This window comes from Camarhynchus parvulus, chromosome 4 (assembly GCF_901933205.1).
Source record: "Camarhynchus parvulus chromosome 4, STF_HiC, whole genome shotgun sequence".
NCBI lineage: Eukaryota > Metazoa > Chordata > Aves > Passeriformes > Thraupidae > Camarhynchus > Camarhynchus parvulus.
The window spans coordinates 30,164,001-30,181,386 of NC_044574.1; the positions used below are offsets into that span (position 1 = coordinate 30,164,001).

General features: G+C 40.3%; 1 protein-coding gene across 1 annotated transcript; it reads right to left on the reverse strand.

The window, feature by feature from the left end:
• Positions 1 to 351: 351 nt before the first annotated feature.
• Positions 352 to 16,283, reverse strand: ASAH1 (N-acylsphingosine amidohydrolase 1). The gene is made up of 14 exons (XM_030948168.1): positions 16,156 to 16,283; positions 10,936 to 10,982; positions 10,652 to 10,742; positions 9,417 to 9,503; positions 8,419 to 8,497; positions 7,440 to 7,514; positions 6,580 to 6,625; positions 5,157 to 5,301; positions 3,927 to 3,981; positions 3,643 to 3,724; positions 2,910 to 3,041; positions 2,555 to 2,678; positions 1,826 to 1,882; positions 352 to 1,168 (listed from the first exon to the last, which is right to left on the reverse strand). Exons 1-14 carry the CDS (start codon positions 16,267 to 16,269, stop codon positions 1,079 to 1,081), a joined length of 1,224 nt encoding a protein of 407 aa, XP_030804028.1. The 5' UTR covers positions 16,270 to 16,283; the 3' UTR covers positions 352 to 1,078.
• Between the last annotated feature and the right edge of the window lie 1,103 nt (positions 16,284 to 17,386).

Consider the following 17,386-nt stretch of genomic DNA (forward strand, 5'->3'; position numbering starts at 1 on the left):
ATGTAAGCTAGTCCCAGCAATGCAGCTTAGTGGCACAGATAAAATTACTGCTTCCTATATCATCTGCTTCCTAGGATATTAGGGTGCCACTACTTCTCTCTAAACAACCTTTCTTTCTTAATTGAATTGAAGACAATGGTGTAATCTGACTTGGCTTCCTTTCCCCACCTTCAAAAAAAACCAACGAACTAAAATCCTCCCAAAGCAACCCAACTGCCTTATTATGATAATAGTTTTAACTACCATTTTACATAATCAGAAGAAATCAGTTTTTCAGACACAGTCTACTTGAAAATGAAAGCACTGTGGTATCTAACATGCATGATGTCCCAGACTGAAGTATGAAATCAGTGGTGACAGAAAGTATCTTTTCTTTATTGAATTAGTATTTTTTTTTGAGACAACAGAAAATCTGTATTAAAAAACCACATTTATTAACAGGCCAAGAAAGAGCTTCAGTAAAAGAGTTATAAATCAGTAGCAAGACATTCTTGGCTCAGATCTTGTTTCAGGTATTTCCCCATATTTCTGTGAGTAAATATGACACTTGGTAGGTTATTTTGTAAAAGGGTATATCAGACATATCCTCCCATTATACCAGAACAATAGCAATTAATTTTAAGTGCTTATGAAAGAATAACAGAATTGTATTGTCCCAGATGGCCAATTCTTTTTGATGCTTGGTAGGTGCCATTATAATTTGTGTTATTTAGAAGGATTTTAATCTAAATAAATCAAACCAAAAACGCCAAAAATGAACAAACCCCCCACCAACAACACACCAAGAATACTGCCAAGACTGAAGAGATCTAGAACTAACTGCTGAACTCATCTGGCAGAAACAGCTGAAATCACACCAGACACTCATGAGGATACATTTCTTGTCAGCAGAACTGCTGGTTACAAAGCAGGAAAGTCCGCTATGAGATAGGGTCCTTCACTGTTAGAAGCACTTTGCCATTTCTGTAGAGCCATTAGATTTCTGAAGAAAGGAGTCAGAGTAATCTCTTTCCAGAAGCATTTTCTCGTGGAGGACACCAGCTGGGACAAGCAGCTTCCAGCACGGAGAGGAGCAGGGCTACCAAGGGCTGCAGGGATCTGGGCACTCCCGCAGGTAAGTCTCTGTATGGCCACTGTACACCTCCATCAGCGTGGTGCACACTGTCAGCTAATGGGCACGGGGCGGGAAGAGGAAAAAAGAAAATCAACCACATTACAGGCATTAGTGGAAAACTCTCTCTGATACAGCTGAACAGTTCTACTAAAACGAGCATTTACCTTTTTTATACATGCAAGTATGAATTGTCTGTGTTCTCAGTCAAGAATGCCTCCACTTAGCACAGGAACTAAGCTTCATCATTCAAGAACTATTAAAAACTATTTCCTTCAGATTTTTTTTTCCTGAACACCAAAATTTCAATTCCAGACTAAAACCTCTTGTGTTGCCAGAGTAGTGTCCCTGTACTATGGCTACATCATGAGGTATATTAACTTGTTTTATGTGAATTACAAAGACATAGATCACACATTAGTTCTGGTTAGAAGGGTGCTCAAGATGTCTCCAGAGCAGCTGCTGCCTCAAACCAGGACCACCTATTATGAGGAAAGGGCTCAAGCTACTGAGAATTTTAAAGCTGTAGGGCCTTTGGGAAATAGCTATTCCAGCAATTACATTTTGCTTTCACAAAGTAATATGAAATTTGTTTTAACACATATGTTTTCACCTAAAAACCCCTGAATGTACCACTGAAGCCTCCTCCTTATATGTACAGTAGTTAGTGGTCTGCTCCCCACTCTAAACTTCCTGCAAAAACAGAAGCATTACCTTATTGAGCACAGGCTTTGTGGAGAGAACATCATAAATTGCAGGTAGGGAGAGATTCTGCAAGAAAATAATACACTGATATTAAGGGGCATTACCTGTTAATGTAATGCTGAGAACTATTTCACACTTCACTTAAAAAACACAATGCAATTTTAAGAGTACAAGATACCCATAACACTTTGATACTAGAAGAATGTGGGCTTCAAAAATTTGACCAGACCAGATCTTAGTAGAGCATGGCACACTTAAGTGTGTTTGCTGTCCCAGAGTGTGTGTTTGAATTTCACTGGCAAAACTACCCTAAAAACACCGAAAGTCTTTCTCAAGGTGTCTCTGGTGTACCCTCCTGCATATGCAGCTGCTGGAGATACCTTCAGAAAACCCACCTAGATGAAAAGAAAGCCCAAAACAAACAAACCAACCAACCAAACCAAAAAGAATCCCGAAAACCCAATCCCCCCTAAAACCACAATTAAAACCCAAACCAAAAAACAAAACAATACCCCCAAAAACCCCAAACAAATAAACAAAAAACCCACAAACCTTCCCCATGTGAAGAGGCAGCTTCTTCTAACCCAGAAGCAGAGACAAGTTACCACAAAATCATCAGCCACTTGTGTCATTACAGCTGAGCTTGAAAATAACCTGAATGCTCCTGGCTGTGTCAGGTCAGTAGTGCAAGCTGGGAGTTTCACACCAGCAGGATATGAGGTATTTGGAGGATGTTACCTCTTGTGTTGTCTGGTTCAGGCATTTCATTGCAGGTCCTCTACGATTATCCAGCACCAGTGGAGGCTTCCAGCGATCGTAGTTGGTTTCTACCACATACCATGTACCCTTCTTGATATCAAGGCTGGAAAAGAGGTCTAAGTTTGTGTTTTGCTTCTTTAAGTATATAGCAAGTACACATATACTGTATATATTCTATACACAGATACATTATATTTTTAGGCTTGCTGTGGTATTTTTCAATGATGGTAAAGAAGTGAGTTCTTGTACAACAGAAGTCACAAGAAACAGAGCACACAATTAGTGGTGGAACTTGTTCTCTTCTGGAAGGCTGAGTCAGGTCAAGCATACTCACTCCCAGATATCCAGAGCAGCTGTCCTGGATCGAGTTATCACACACCCTTCTCCAGAATTTTTTCCTCCCAGAATAAAGTAAGCTGGAGCCAGCAATCTTGTTTTTGCCAGTCTGTCTTTTGCATCCTGGTAACTGTGGGTAAGATGATGTTGGACTGTTAAATGCTATAAATGGTTCAAGTACTGAAGAGCAAGTTCCACAGACCCAGGACAAGTTTGGGTAGTTAAGCCTTTCTTCCCTTTTCATGCACATATGAGGAAACAGGATCATGATAAAGGAACACATTTAAGCAAAGCTTCTTGTCTCATTTTGTACTTAAAGTAAGATTGTTTAGAGGTGCTCTCTGCACTTTTTCTACACTTAAAATATGAGTAAAATGATGACATACTGTGTCATATTCCACTGAATTGATTTATTACATAACAGCTTTGTTTCTCCTTACTTCCTACAATGTACTGGTACGTTGGATGTGCTTTGATGCAGAATGCTGTTACCCATTTTGATTACCAACAGGCTCATCAGGAAAAATGAAGTCTGAGGAAAAATATTTGAGGGATCACGTGTGATGCTTTGCCTCCTGCTCCAGAGTACCAGCAACACCAGAACTATTAGAAGTTAAGGCCACAAGGAAGGTATCTATATAACTGGATATTAAGCATACATCTACAGTATTCATGCTAGTTGAATGCAAAGCAGATTAAAGGAGCATGATATTTAGAGGGAGAGGAAATACCTTGTAGCATTCTCTAATACAGTTCTTGTAAGAAAGCCCATCCACATACCATCTCTTCTACCAAGAAACCATTCAAAGATTCCTGCAAAATATCAGAAAAATTTGTTTTCAGATGGTTCACTGATGCAATTCTAACTTTCACAGCTGGTTTTAAAATAAGCTGCATTTTATGTAACTCACCTGCAATCTTTTCACCACTTGTGTGTCTGTTTATTAAGGTAACTGGTTTGCCCAAGGTCTGGAAAACTTGTGCAGAAATAATGAAAGAAATGAGCATTACTCACCCACATAACCACCATCAAGACTGAAACGCTCATTCATTGTCAGAGTGAACAAGTTCTGAAAAGCATTAAACAAGCCAACCTTCAGACATTGCCAGCCCATGAGTACCAGTAATAAACAAGAGGCAGCATTGCAATTTAGATGTCAATTGAGCTGCTTGTTTGCTAGACTTTTTCCCTGCAAGATCAAGCTCATGTAGAGAAGAACCTAATTTGTCAGGGCTTGAATAAGTAGAAATTAGTTTTTTGAGCAGGCAGACAATCAGCAAGGCATGCTTTTATGCTGAGCAAGTCAAGCCTGTGGCCATGTTTTCCTCTTGGTCTGTGTTGCATTGCTGAATCAGCAGTTTCCTTTCCCTGCTATGTGTCACCTTCTTCTCAGACCTCTGAGTACTACACTAGTTTGAAGGCAGATTTTCAAGTCCCAGTGCTAAGCACATCCTGCTATGTTACTGCTATTTGCATGGGCATGCAGCTGCACACACTGCAGCCCATGCTAACTGGAACACACAATTCAAACTCAAATCTCAGTCTCCTGCAACTAATGTTTCAGACAAAAAGTGAATTCAGCTACACCGAATCATTTTCAGAATGGCATCTTCCAAATTTATTTGAGCAGAAGACAAAAATACATGGATACAATGCAGGGATTTATGCCAGAAATGCTCTACAAGAAGAAAGTCTACCTGTAACAGAAGATAGAGCATGTAGAAAAGGAAAAGTTGTGGCAAATTGGACACCCTGATATAGTTCTGTACTGCTGGTTTTTAAGATGTATATAAACCCCAGATTTCAGGTGCCTATTAAATGAAAACCCAACAAAAAAAAATTTAAAATGCAGGACTGCCTTTTCCAAGAAGGACTGCAGAAAGAACTAAATAGCACAAATGTGCTGTTTCCCCTCTGGGATCACAGCATTAGCTATTAGCCAGCAAGAAACTCTAACCACTTCAGCACTTCGTATTCACTCCTGTTCATATTCAAAATTCAATGCTGTTTTTAAGAACTGTCCAAACAGAAACATTTCATTTAGGCAATCTCCTTTCACAAGGACAGGTGCAGCATTTTTTTCTTTTATCTGTCTTCAAGTAGCTATGCTGTGCACCAGAACAACTTAGAGATCATTTATTGGAAAACATCCCGAGGCACAGCATGAAAACAGAAAATTTTAAATATTAAAGGAAAGTCTGAAGCATCTGTAACCAATTGACAAGGCCCCATTCCCATACTTACTGGTTTGACTCCAGACACCATGCCTATATATCCTGCAAAATTTGTGGACTTGAACACTGTTTTGTTGTTTCTCTGAAAGTCCAACAGTACCACTAGAGGCTTCAGTTCCCGAGTTAATGTCCAGGAATTATTTTTAACATCCCACCTGCCGGAGAGAGTACAGCATTTGAAACTTCCCTCAGTAGTTTTTCAAAGCTTTCCTTCACAGCACGCAGACATCCTGTGTATCATGCCTGTCCTCTGATGTTACAGAGGCAAGATCACTGCTCTGTAGTTACCTGAGCAGCACCAGCAAGGAACAACTAAAAAGTCTAAATGCAGAGGCTGGCAGTGAAAAGAACTAAGTTTTGTTTGAAGCAAGAGCATATATATTGCTCAGGGTTAAAAAGCACCACCATCACAGCTGGTTTGTTTTGAACACATAACTTTGTTCTCTACTTGCTGGCAAAGGGAGCCACAGGTACTGCCTGTGACACCAAACCTTGAATTCTTATTTTTCAAAGGCAGAAAAGAAGCCATGCACTACTGGATTTGCTCTACATGAAGGGAAGTACCAATTCTAGTTTGTAAAATAAGCCAGACCAGTTTGGAGGCAAAAGGTTGACACAGAGCACTTAGCAGACTGTTAAATTCTCTAGAAATAATCCAGACTCTGGGAAAAGCTTTGAAAGTTTGCTTAATTTTCAGGAATCATGTTCACAGTATCTGGCAAGTCAGAGAAGTCCAACACAAGCCAAACCAAGGGACAGGTGCAGTCACAGTAGACAATGGGTGAGTTTTAATAGGTATGTAAGAATTTTAATAAAGATGAGCATTTAAATCCTAATTGTGCATTGAGCATCATCTGGATGAAAGATGTTACAAAATATACTGGGGAAATAAAAGCAAATGCTGAACTACCTAATCAGGGGCATGAAAGGAGAACTAAAGAGTGCTGGGCAACAAACTACAGAGTTTGTATGGAAATGAAGAATGATGGGAAGTGTCAGTGGAGCACAGTACAGTAACTGGGGGGGAGGAGTGGGAAGGAAACATTAAAACGCCATGCCCCAATCCAATCTCCATTTCACAACATATATTAAAATTGATGCTTCATCCCATCATGTAAAGAACAAGATATATTGTGCCTCAGAGATCAGGTAACATAGGCCATTCTTTGGTTTGACACAGTTTGAACTGCAGCTGAGAAAAAAAGTAAGTAGCAAAACACAGCTGTTCTTGATGCTTTGGGGCAATTTGACATAAGATCAGTAGAACATCCTGATCTTTTCATTTTAGCCTTTTTTTACAACACACAATGGAGAATTACTTGTCACAGTCTTACAGACATCCAAAGAAGACTCAAAGAATGTATGTATCTATTTAAGGTTCAGCTTGTTTTTTGTCTGGGTTTAAAAAAAAAGTCACAAGTTTAAATACTTACCCTAGGAAGAGTCCAAAATCCAAGTTTCTGGCATGGTACAGTTTCCCTATAAAACAATAAATAATTAAATACAATTTTCCAAAGAAATAGACAAATTTCAGCTTAGAGACCCAAGAAATGAGTAAGCAGTCAAATACCTGGGAAAGTGTGCAGGGAAAATAGCATTCTCTACTTGCCCTTTTCATAACCACAATATAATGATGGGTTTTTATTGGTCAGAGAAGTGTTTTGCCATAACTGAAATCAAGTAATCTTGCAAACTGCTGTCCATCTCAGTTTCTAATCTTTCCAAGTTATCTTAATGCAATGGCAACATCTTGAGCTTCCTCTAAAAGTGAGATGTTTGTAAGCCCTCTGAGAATCTCTTACAAACTTCCTAAGTGGGAACAGGTGCAGACAAGAGCTGCAAAACTAAGTAGGAGAATGAAAGAGTCTCTTTTCTTAGAAGAGACTGTCCATTTTCTCTACCAGCATACACATGCAATATCTAGAAACTAGATACAAAATCCTGCATGGCACGGACAAAGTTTCAGGTGTGTTACTGGTGTTTCTTTCCCCTAGAAAAACAAATACCACCTCTTAAAAAAAAAACCAACACCCCAATCACAAAAAACTCACCATCCAACAAAACCAAACCCAAACTATCTTTAAAAGCATTTCTGTCCTTTTTTAAACCTATAACACTTATGAACACTTATTCCCTTTCTCAAGGAATACCTTTAATTATCAGTCCTTAGGCATCTTTTAGTCTCTTTAATAGACCTTATTGGCTGCAGTTAAGGAGGACTGTATTTGCATAACTGAGTTGGACCCTGTTCTACATAAAAGAAAACTGTTAACATGATTTTGGATTGCATTACCTGTTTTATCTTCTGCCACTATTGATGTACATACAGTAAAAATTTCATAAAAAATGTTAAAAATAACGATTTCCCCTAGAAAAAAAAAGAAGAAACAAAATTCAATAGTTTGAAACTTGCCATGAACAGAAAAAATGGTTGGAAAAAAACCATAGTGCAAATTCAGTATTCTGTAATATTTCTGTTAAACATTTCAATTTAAATCTCCTCTGATTTTTAAAATGACTGGTTCAGCAAAATCAAGAGCTTCCTGAGAAGCAAATAAGAGGGATCAGAATCCCCTGACTTTCTGCCTCACCATTCCCAAAGCTGACAGTCATTGCTACTTCCTCCTCTGAAAACCCCAAAACAAACTATAAAATTCACTTTAAAGAAGAAAGCTGCTATATGCACCACTACTGCCATGTAGGAGCTGCTGCTAGCAGCAGGTGTAGTGCTCCTGTATGAGGGAAGCAGTGCAAACAGGCAGTGGTCCTGCTCTCTCTCAGTTCTGGAAGAACTCAGTGCCTACTCCTCACCTGGAATGGCATTCTTTTGCAGGAGGTACAGAGGGAAGGCCGAAGGACATGGCAAGGACCACAAGGAAAAGAAAGCACAGCAGGAAACTGAGCCTTGACTTCTTTCTATGTCAACAGCAGACACACAGCAGAGTGCAAAACCAACAAGAACAAAGGATTCCCTCAAATTCTGGTGCACAGGAGCTGAGACTTGCTCCACTTCCCAAAACCTAGGAGTGAGAACTTACAGCTCCGTAGAGCAGTCCCAGCCTGATAAAAGGCTTATGTGATTTATTCCATTCTCCTCTAAAACACTGGTTTTGTTTAGGGTGAGGTGTAATTTATTGCTTTTACTACTTAAGTAATGATTTGTTAACGTCACAGATGGCTACAACTAACTGTATATTGGTAAACACACTAATTTTAAATGAGTCTGTATTCCTAGCTTTCCACTATGTTAATCAAGTGTTGGAAACTGTTACCCAAAGGAATCCCAGATGAATTTGCAATCCCTTGGAGCTCTTCATTGAAAGGATAAGGAAGTGTAGCAGTCAGATGAGCCTGAAAGGAAAAGTTTTTTTGTATTATATATGTTTAAATTAACAGTATTTTGTTACTGACAACAAATGTCTCCTCAAGAAGCACACTTTTCTCCCAGCTATTGAGTGTTTAATTTCTCTGCAGCCTGTAGAATGTGAGGATATTTGCAGAGTACTTGGAAGATAAGTATACACTTAAGGGAAGTTAAACACTTATCAAAACACTGACGTGAGCAATGGACACGACCACAGCCTCTCTTTGCAGCAACAGACAGAAATTGAAGTAGGACTCGTATATATTAAAAGCTCAACTGCAATGGAGCTCAATGTCACTGTTTATAGGCATCCCTGATTTTCACCCATTGGCATGGCAAAGTGTAAAAGCTGCATTTATGCCCACTCAGGCACACAGGGATAAGCTGTAACTAAAGATGGGGTAGAGAGCTGACCTTTTGCTGTCTCTAACCCTACACTGCTTTCCCCTGTTCCATGCCAAAGCGTACTCTAATCAGAATCAAATTAATTTTTAAGGTGAGGCCTGGTCAAAGTTGTCCCTATTACAGTTTTCAAAACCTGATTTTAGTCTACTGTTTAAAAGAAGTGGAACATGGTAAAAAATTTCAGTCAAGTGTTTTGCTACAGTATCAAAGGCTGTTGCGTATTTGTCTAGTGTTACTAATCCAAACTTGAAAAGATCTTAGGAAAAATTAGAGGAGGAAGAGACCTGCAATTTTTGTTTAATGGTTTCAGTCATTCAGAGTAGACAACAAGGCAAAATTTCAGAGTGACAGTTTGAAATAGCATTTTTGTTCTGTTCTGGAAGTGGAATTAAGAACTTGTAAATTAGTAACTTTGAAAGTTCTTAATTGCCAGATTCATAAGCATTCTAATTCTGTAGTCAGAGCATACAGTAATAAAATAATTAAGCTGAAAATACTTACTATTTTGTTATCCACTATGTCAACAACTTTGCCACTGGGGAAGAAGGTATTTGCTATATCTTTAATATTCTGGACCACAGTCTTCAGCTAAAAAGAACAAGGACTTTTGTTGAATAGAAGATCTTAAGCATACTAACAAAACTCTTTCACAGACTTTTGAAAAAAAAACTTTGTTGAGAAAAATATAAAGTATTTATAACTATATTTAAATAAAGGGCTAAATGTCACCTTCTTAGTGAGACAAATACCCCCAAGACCCCACTAGAATCGCTCTTCAAGCTTTGTTCAAGTAACTTTCTTGATTAATTCCAATGTGTCCTTCTACCAGAAATAACAAATTACAGGAAAGCCATCCTCATCTTCTGCTCCTTTGAACACATTTTAATACTCTGCACTCTTCTGTCTTTTGGAATGTTAATTTCAAGCTCTTTGCTTAAGCACTGATGTTACTGAAGACAAAAACACTCAATAAACTGCTTATGAAAGCACATGCTTTCGATGTGCAACATGTAAATGTCACAAATAAGACTTCCACTCCATGTGATCTAACTCCAAAGTACACAGGAGATAAAACTCTCCAGAATTTAAGGTGAAACCTGAAGCTTCCAACACATTTTAAAATAAATATTAGCACGTAAGTAGAATTTGTCTGGCTTTCAGAGTGGAAAGTCTAAAGTCAAGGGATAGAGAAAAAAAGCCCTAGCCTTGTTTGAGAAATTAAAAATTACTGAACTCAATTTTCATCCATCTTCACCACAGCTGTTTTAAGCAGTTTGAAATAGGCTCTTAATTTCCCCCTTGCCATTTCATCATCTCACACAGCATTTTGAGAGAAGTAGGGAGGTGCAGAGAGGAAATGCTGCCTCAGTTTCACTTCAGTTTACCAAGGCTGTTCCCTTGGTGTATTGCTCCCTCTTCATTCTGCACCACCTCACCACTAAGGAGATTTGATAAATGGAATGGCATACACTTGTTTATGGCACACTGGTTTTTACACCTCTACATCCCAAACACAAGTCTCTACACTTGATGCTGTTACCTTAAGTGTTAAACAGAAAAAAAAAATTACTCAAGCTATTATTTTGAACTGGAATCATATTAGAAAAGTCAACAGGAAATATTATGCCTTTCAGATACTTTTAGCACATGTATTCCTTTAAAAACTTTTCTCAAAACAAAAGGCTATGTGCTAGTTTTAGATCTGCTAAGCTTCAGAGCAGTTCTGCATTTCTCACCTCTGTCTTTTTGTCACGCATCAAGTCATCCCACCTTCTGCTGGGAGGTAAATCGAGATTTATGACATATGTGGGTATATTACCTTTGAACCTGAGAGAAAAACACCAGAGATCAAATTTAAAGAAGGCTCTGAAAAATTATTTGACAAAATAGGTGCTTCCCACCTGTAACTAGCATTTTTTAGACCTGCAACAGGAACAAGTTTCAAGGAAAAAATCATGTTCAGACTTGCAAATCACAACTTCTCTGTAATTTGCTAGACAAGTTGAATCAGATTACTTACGTTGGTCCTGAAGGAGGGTACATTTTACTCCTACACTCTTCTCCATACTGCAAAGACAATGAAACATTACTATTAACCTTCTTTGTTAAAACACTATTATTCTAGTAGACTTAGTTTTGAATTAAACCTTTAGGACTAGTCAGTTAATTCAAAGTCTTGGGACTTTGGAAAGAGGAAAGTAGATGAAGAGGGACCAGCAGCATCTTCCCCATGCTGTCTGACAGACCTCTAGACAACTTGCCTAATGTATTCCATGGCAAGCACAAGGGTATGATAAATATACAAACTGTATATATTTTTACTCCACACGATTTAATGAAGAGCCCTTCAAAAGCATATTCTTTATACAAGTTCAAGAACCTCAGATGTCAGTATGGACCAGTCTGTTCTGTTTGTCCAATTCATAATCCCATTTTACAGTGTCATTCCTAATTATGTTTAGGGTTAAGCTGCACTGTACAGCTGGAGCAGGGAAAGCATAATGAACTTTGGGCAATCCCTCAGCTGGTGGAATGAGCTGAGGATTCAGCGTGGAGAAGTGCTGCTGAAGTGGTGCTAAACATTATGTGGGGTGCAATTCAGGAATGTAACTAAAAAACCCAGGAATGTAACCTTCATTCCTGGGAGCATGGGTAGTTACAAATGAAAGTTTGAGAAATATTTCAGATGTAATCAAAGTGAATTCAAGGTTGTTTTTCTATCAATTATATAAAGCATGCATATAAGTATAATAAACATATGCATATACATGCCACAATTGTAATTCTATGTTCTACGCAGTGACATACAAGCAAATGCCTACTGGCCACCCACACTTGTGCTTCAGGCCAGTTGACAGCAGGCCAGGTCTGGTCCCAAAACTATGTGAGAAGTTCAGTAAGCTCCTTAGAGTCTAATATATCTCCCTAAGAAAAAGGAAAGGAACATGTACTGTTCTGGGAGTCCACAGAAAAGCTCCCAAAGCACAATTGTTTGAGAGGGAGAACACAACAAAATATGGAGTGATCCTTCCACCACCATTTCCCTTCCTCCCCACCCTCGATTTCCAGTATTTATTAGGTTGTATTAATTAGATTACTAGTGTGTCCTTGAAATGCATTCTGGTTCCAGTGAAAACTGTTACAACATCTCCAGCACCTACGTAACTGGGACAAAGAAGTTAACTCACATCAATGTTCTCTCTGGGCTAATCTCATTATCTGTTTTTAATGCATTAATATAGAAAACACAATGTCTTACACAATGCCATAGACTTGAAACAGCTTAATTTGTAACAACTGGAAAGAGCAATTCTAAATTGGGATTGATTTCTCTGTGTGATAATATTATCTCTTTCTACTGTTTCCAGTTGGTGGGAGAAAGCATGAGATTAATTTTGATTTTCCAACACATGAGGTGAAGGTGTAGGACCAGCAGCTTTGTGCTTCCGAGATTTCACTGCAGTGCACTTAACAGCCTTTGCACAGCTGGAACAAAAAGTCAAACACAAAAGGCCATTTAATTTTCAAAGTGAGGAAGCATCAAAACAAGGACGGTAGGAGGGATATCAGATGACTAATTAGGCAACAAAAGTCAGAGGTTTTGTGCAAAGCCAGACAAATGCTTAACAGTATTGACGCAACTGTCTTGTGCAATTTTCCATCCTGCAATTCTAAAATCCATCAGAAAGATGCGACATCACATATACATCCTACTGGATAGGATGTACACATTTGGACCTTCAGGAAATATCTCCATCAAAAATATGTTTCCTGACAGATAAAGCTTCTATAAAAGAACTTATCCAAAGTGGATCAGAATTCCATTGCTCTGTCAGTAGAGCCCATGCTCACAGAGGAAACAGTGGCACCTGTGCAAAACTGATTTCAGAGGATTTTAAGCTAAAGGCGCTAAACGTTATGTCACTCCTGGCACCTTCCCCTGAGATTTTAATCCTGTACCTGCACCTATTTTTATCTTCCCTGTGCTTTGCAGCCAAGCTACAAAAAAAGGTAAGGAATGCAACAGATAAAGGGATAGAGAATAGAGAAAATATTCCCTCCTTACATGTGGTATTTTTAGATTTCTAACCTGTCTATGTACAAAGCAAGGTAAAGAAGTTAGTAATTCCTAAAACAACCTGTACATCTTTCAAAATTGATTGAGGCATCTGAAGAAATTAGAGCTAATATTAACTGTTTCTTTAGGTTAACTATTACATCATAGAATCACAGAATATCCTGAGTTAGAAGGTACCCACAAAGGATGATCAAGTCCAACTCCTGGCCCTGCATGGGACAAGTCCAAGAGTCCCACCCTGTGCCTGAGAACAATGCATCTTGATCTCTGACAGGAGGTGCTCCACCAGCCTCGGTGAAAAACCTTCCCCTAATACCCAATTTAAACCTTCCCTGACACAGCTTCAGACCACTCCCTCAGGTCCTACTGTTGATCAGCAACAAGAAGAGATCAGTGAAGGGATCGGTGTCTGCCCTATGCTCCCCTTGTGAGGAGCTGTAGACTGCAATGAGGTCTCCCCTCAGTCTCTTCTCCAATGAGAACAAACCAAGTGACTGCAACAGCTCCTGGCAAATAGGCAGCAACTTAAAAAGATGTCAAGACAATCGGAAAACTAGAAGTGGGGGATTTTGCTGTTTTGTTTTTTTTTTACACTAAGTTCTAACAGGGAATAAAAAAAAATGTTATCTTTTGCAACCAGCTAAAGATTATCTGCAAAGCTTTCTGAGAAGGTTAAAAAAAAAGACACCTAAAGAATTTTCCGGCAGCAGCAGAAAATCCATCAAGACCTTTAAATAACCAGAGTAAAATAAGCTATGAAGTTATCACTGTGGTCACTGGGGCTCTCCTCTCTGCAGAGGCTTGACACTGGAAGAACAATAAATGCTGTCCAAGAAAGCCAGGAACATCCTTCCAGCATGACAGAATCACCTTCAGTTTCCAATGTGACAAGCCAGAGGTCATCCCCTAGAAAAAGCTATTGGCAGCTGGACCCAGACAGCAGATTACCACTATAAATGTGCTTTTCAAACACCCACTGAACCCCCTAAGAGCAATACAGCTATTCTTGAATGGTGATTTAATGCTCCCTTTGTTTTGCTTTCTAAAATGTACTCTTACCAGTAGGTTGCATATCTTGATTATCTTACATAGTGCCAACTTTGAAACTGAGATGTATGTAACGACACAAAACCAGACGTGTGACAGCACGGGATCGAAACATTAACAGGAAGATAACACAGCGGAGGAGAAGTAGAACATGGTATGGGGAAATATGGGAATAAAAAGTGGAAGTATCATAGAGATTTATATTTTGACTGTGTAAAAAAAAAAAAGTGGAACAGAAACAAGTAACTTAGCGAGCTGTTGAGATTAATTGGGTGAACTGTAAAAAAATATCAAGTAGTAACAGTTATTATTGACTGGACTACAGAAAATTAATGCATGGTTTAATAACTGCTGAATAAATATTTTGACACCTAGCCTGATTTCATTAATATGAAACAGACTGAATGTAGATTGTCCAGTCTAAGGAATACCAGCACTTCCTTTATTTCTTTATTTTTGAGGCAGACCGTCTCTGGCATCCCTCCTTAATATTTATGTATTTTATATTTTTCACCTTCCTATGTAAAAGCAAATAGAAAATTACCTCTTTGAGCTATTAAATATAATTCCAGCTTTTCAGTCAATCTGTTATATTGAGCATCCTTTGGTCTATGAACTCTGTGATGTAACACATTTTCCTCTCTGCTCCCCTTCACCCATGGGATAATGCCAATGCAACACTATTGTTGAACAGCAACAATGCAGTTCACCTTTCTGAAGAGAGAGGTTAAGAGTATTCTTGCAGTAGAAAAAGCACTGACAAGACAACCTAAATTGCAGTTTGGACAAAAAGGTCAGCATGGCTGAGGGGGCCTCAGCGAAAGCTGAAGGGACTGCACCTCTGAGATGCAATTCAAGGCATTTATCTTCTGTGCTCTTTGTTAATGACATGAACCCAGTGGCACTTAGGAAGAATTCTTCAGCATGTGATGCAACCCTGCATCGCAACAAAAATAAAATATCCAAGCCTAATATCTGGCTGCACAGCAGCACAACCTGGATACACAGCGGATATTGTGCAAGTGCAAAGATGTACCAAGTGAAACCACATGCAAATCAAACTCTCATGCTACTACTTTGCTGACAGCTGGCACTTTCTCCTACAACTCCACACTCCAGGACACTTTTGGCTAAAATTCTGAAGGTGTTTTAAGCTGCAGATAGCTTATAGCATTAGGAAGCTGGTTTTGGCTGGTAGGATGGGACTGGAAGAAGGGAAGAGAGGGGAGAGAGAAAAACCAAATCCTGTGTATTAAAAGATGCTAAGGGAACACTGGCCATCCAGATGTCCACAGTAATTTCCTGCAGCTCTGCCCTTTCACAAAACCCACAATAATTTTCCCCAAATCAATGCAATTTACTTAAAAAAAAAAAAAGACTTGGAGCAAAGTAAAGAATAAAAGAGGTAGTATATTCCTAAAATATTTAAAAATAGATTGCAAAAAATATTTTGAAACCCAGACATATTTAAAACCTGTTCTCTTCATAGAGAACGAGTAAATTTAGGAACTTCAAGAGATGAACGAATGCTTCGCTGCTGCAGGATTACACCAGGAAGCAAGAGCAACTGTTTACATGCCCAGGAGATGGAAGCCAGCCTGCTCCAAACGCCTACTCCCGCATTCCCAGCTTCCCAATTCCACCAAAAGTTAAATATTTCATTTGTTCAGTTAAAAATACCCAAACGGCCAAAAGAGCAAGAAAGGACACACTAAGTCCATCTGCTCCACGCTCCTCCCCTCGGGCGAGCCACAGCGCACACACTCAGCAGATTCACAACCGTGCGCTTTTGCAGCAAGCACCTTGGAACTTTCCTTCTGGAGATCGCCGCTGCGGCGTAGCAGGGCGACACTGACATTACAGACGGGCACGGACCCGAGCGCAGGAGCGAGCCACGGCTCGTACAGCCCCTCCCGCCGCTCCCGCAGGAGCCCTGCCCGGCCTGGGGAGCCCGTGGGGGCAGCGAGGCGCTGCCGCGCATCCACACGCGTGGATCCCGAGGCTCGCCCGGCCTCCCGCCTGGGGAAGGGCGGCGGCCGCATCCCCCCCGCCAGCCCCGGGCTGATCTGCTCCCGCCGGGCCCGCTCGCCCCCGCCCGTCCCCCGCCAGGCTCACCGGGTCCGGCGCCCAGGCGGGCTGCGCCAGCACCAGCAGCGCCAGCAGCGCCCGGCCCGCCATGGTCCTGCCCGGCTCCGCTCCGAGCGGCGCTTCCCAGAGCCGCGGCCACATGACAGAGCCCCGCCCGCCGGGGGCGGGAGCGCCGGCACGGCCCGACCCAGCCCGGCACGGCACGGCCTGGGACGGCCACGCCCGTGCAGTTATGGGGAAGCTCAGCAGTTCATGTTCAGTCGCCCTTCCACAAATGGCAACTTCCGCACAGGAGAGTCTGAAATAGAATCGCCTCTCTTTGGCAAGGCTGGGAGAAAACCCGTGGCACCGGTTTCCACTTTGGCAGTAGTGCGATTTTTAATTACTCTGCGTCCTGTGTGGATTTTAGGTAGGCTGTGTGGTGATGCCTATATAACTTAGGTCAAAGTTACAAGGTCCTTATATAGCTTGAGTTATGTCAATATAACCTGATATATGTACATAACCTGATATAAATATCTTTCTAGACAATATAATGGCTAGTATGTGGTTAACTAGTTGCTTAATGCTGAATAGACAAAAAAAAAAAGAAGAAAAACCTCACCCGGTGGATGGCTTTAGAGATAGGTAAGTATAGCACTAATAAAAAATTGGCAAATCTAAAGCTGATTAGCCACAACATAAAGAATTTAGACTGGCTGGGACCAAACAGACCAAGGAACACAGTAACTGCGCATGCTCTGAAGACAAAGTTGAAAAGTTCAGATGTGAAGACCTTGGAAGCCTTCATCAAAGACCCCCAATGACCCCTGAATTGGGAAGATTCAAGTGCAGTGCAAAAGAACAATCTAAAAACATAAGATCATACTATGTAAATTAGTTCCAGCACGTGTGATGATGTTGTAGTGACATAGCAATATTAAGCAATACTTACTGTATAAATACACCACAGCACTTGACACGGCTGGGTGAGTTAGGAGGAGATATCCTACTCACCACCAGCGCTGCAATAAACAAATACCTGCTCTACAGATATCGGTCCATGGGGATTTACTTCCAGCCTATCTTTTGACCATAAATGGTCAGGGATAGATGCCGGGCAGGCACGTTCTTGAGGAAGGATTTTTCTCCATCTTGCAGCTTAGGCGTGCAGGAAGTGGGCAACTGGGGAGACAGACTAATGAGAAACACAGGGTATGAGATGCATCCATCTATAAGTGCCCTGCCATCTAATTATCATTTAAATGGTATCTGTTTC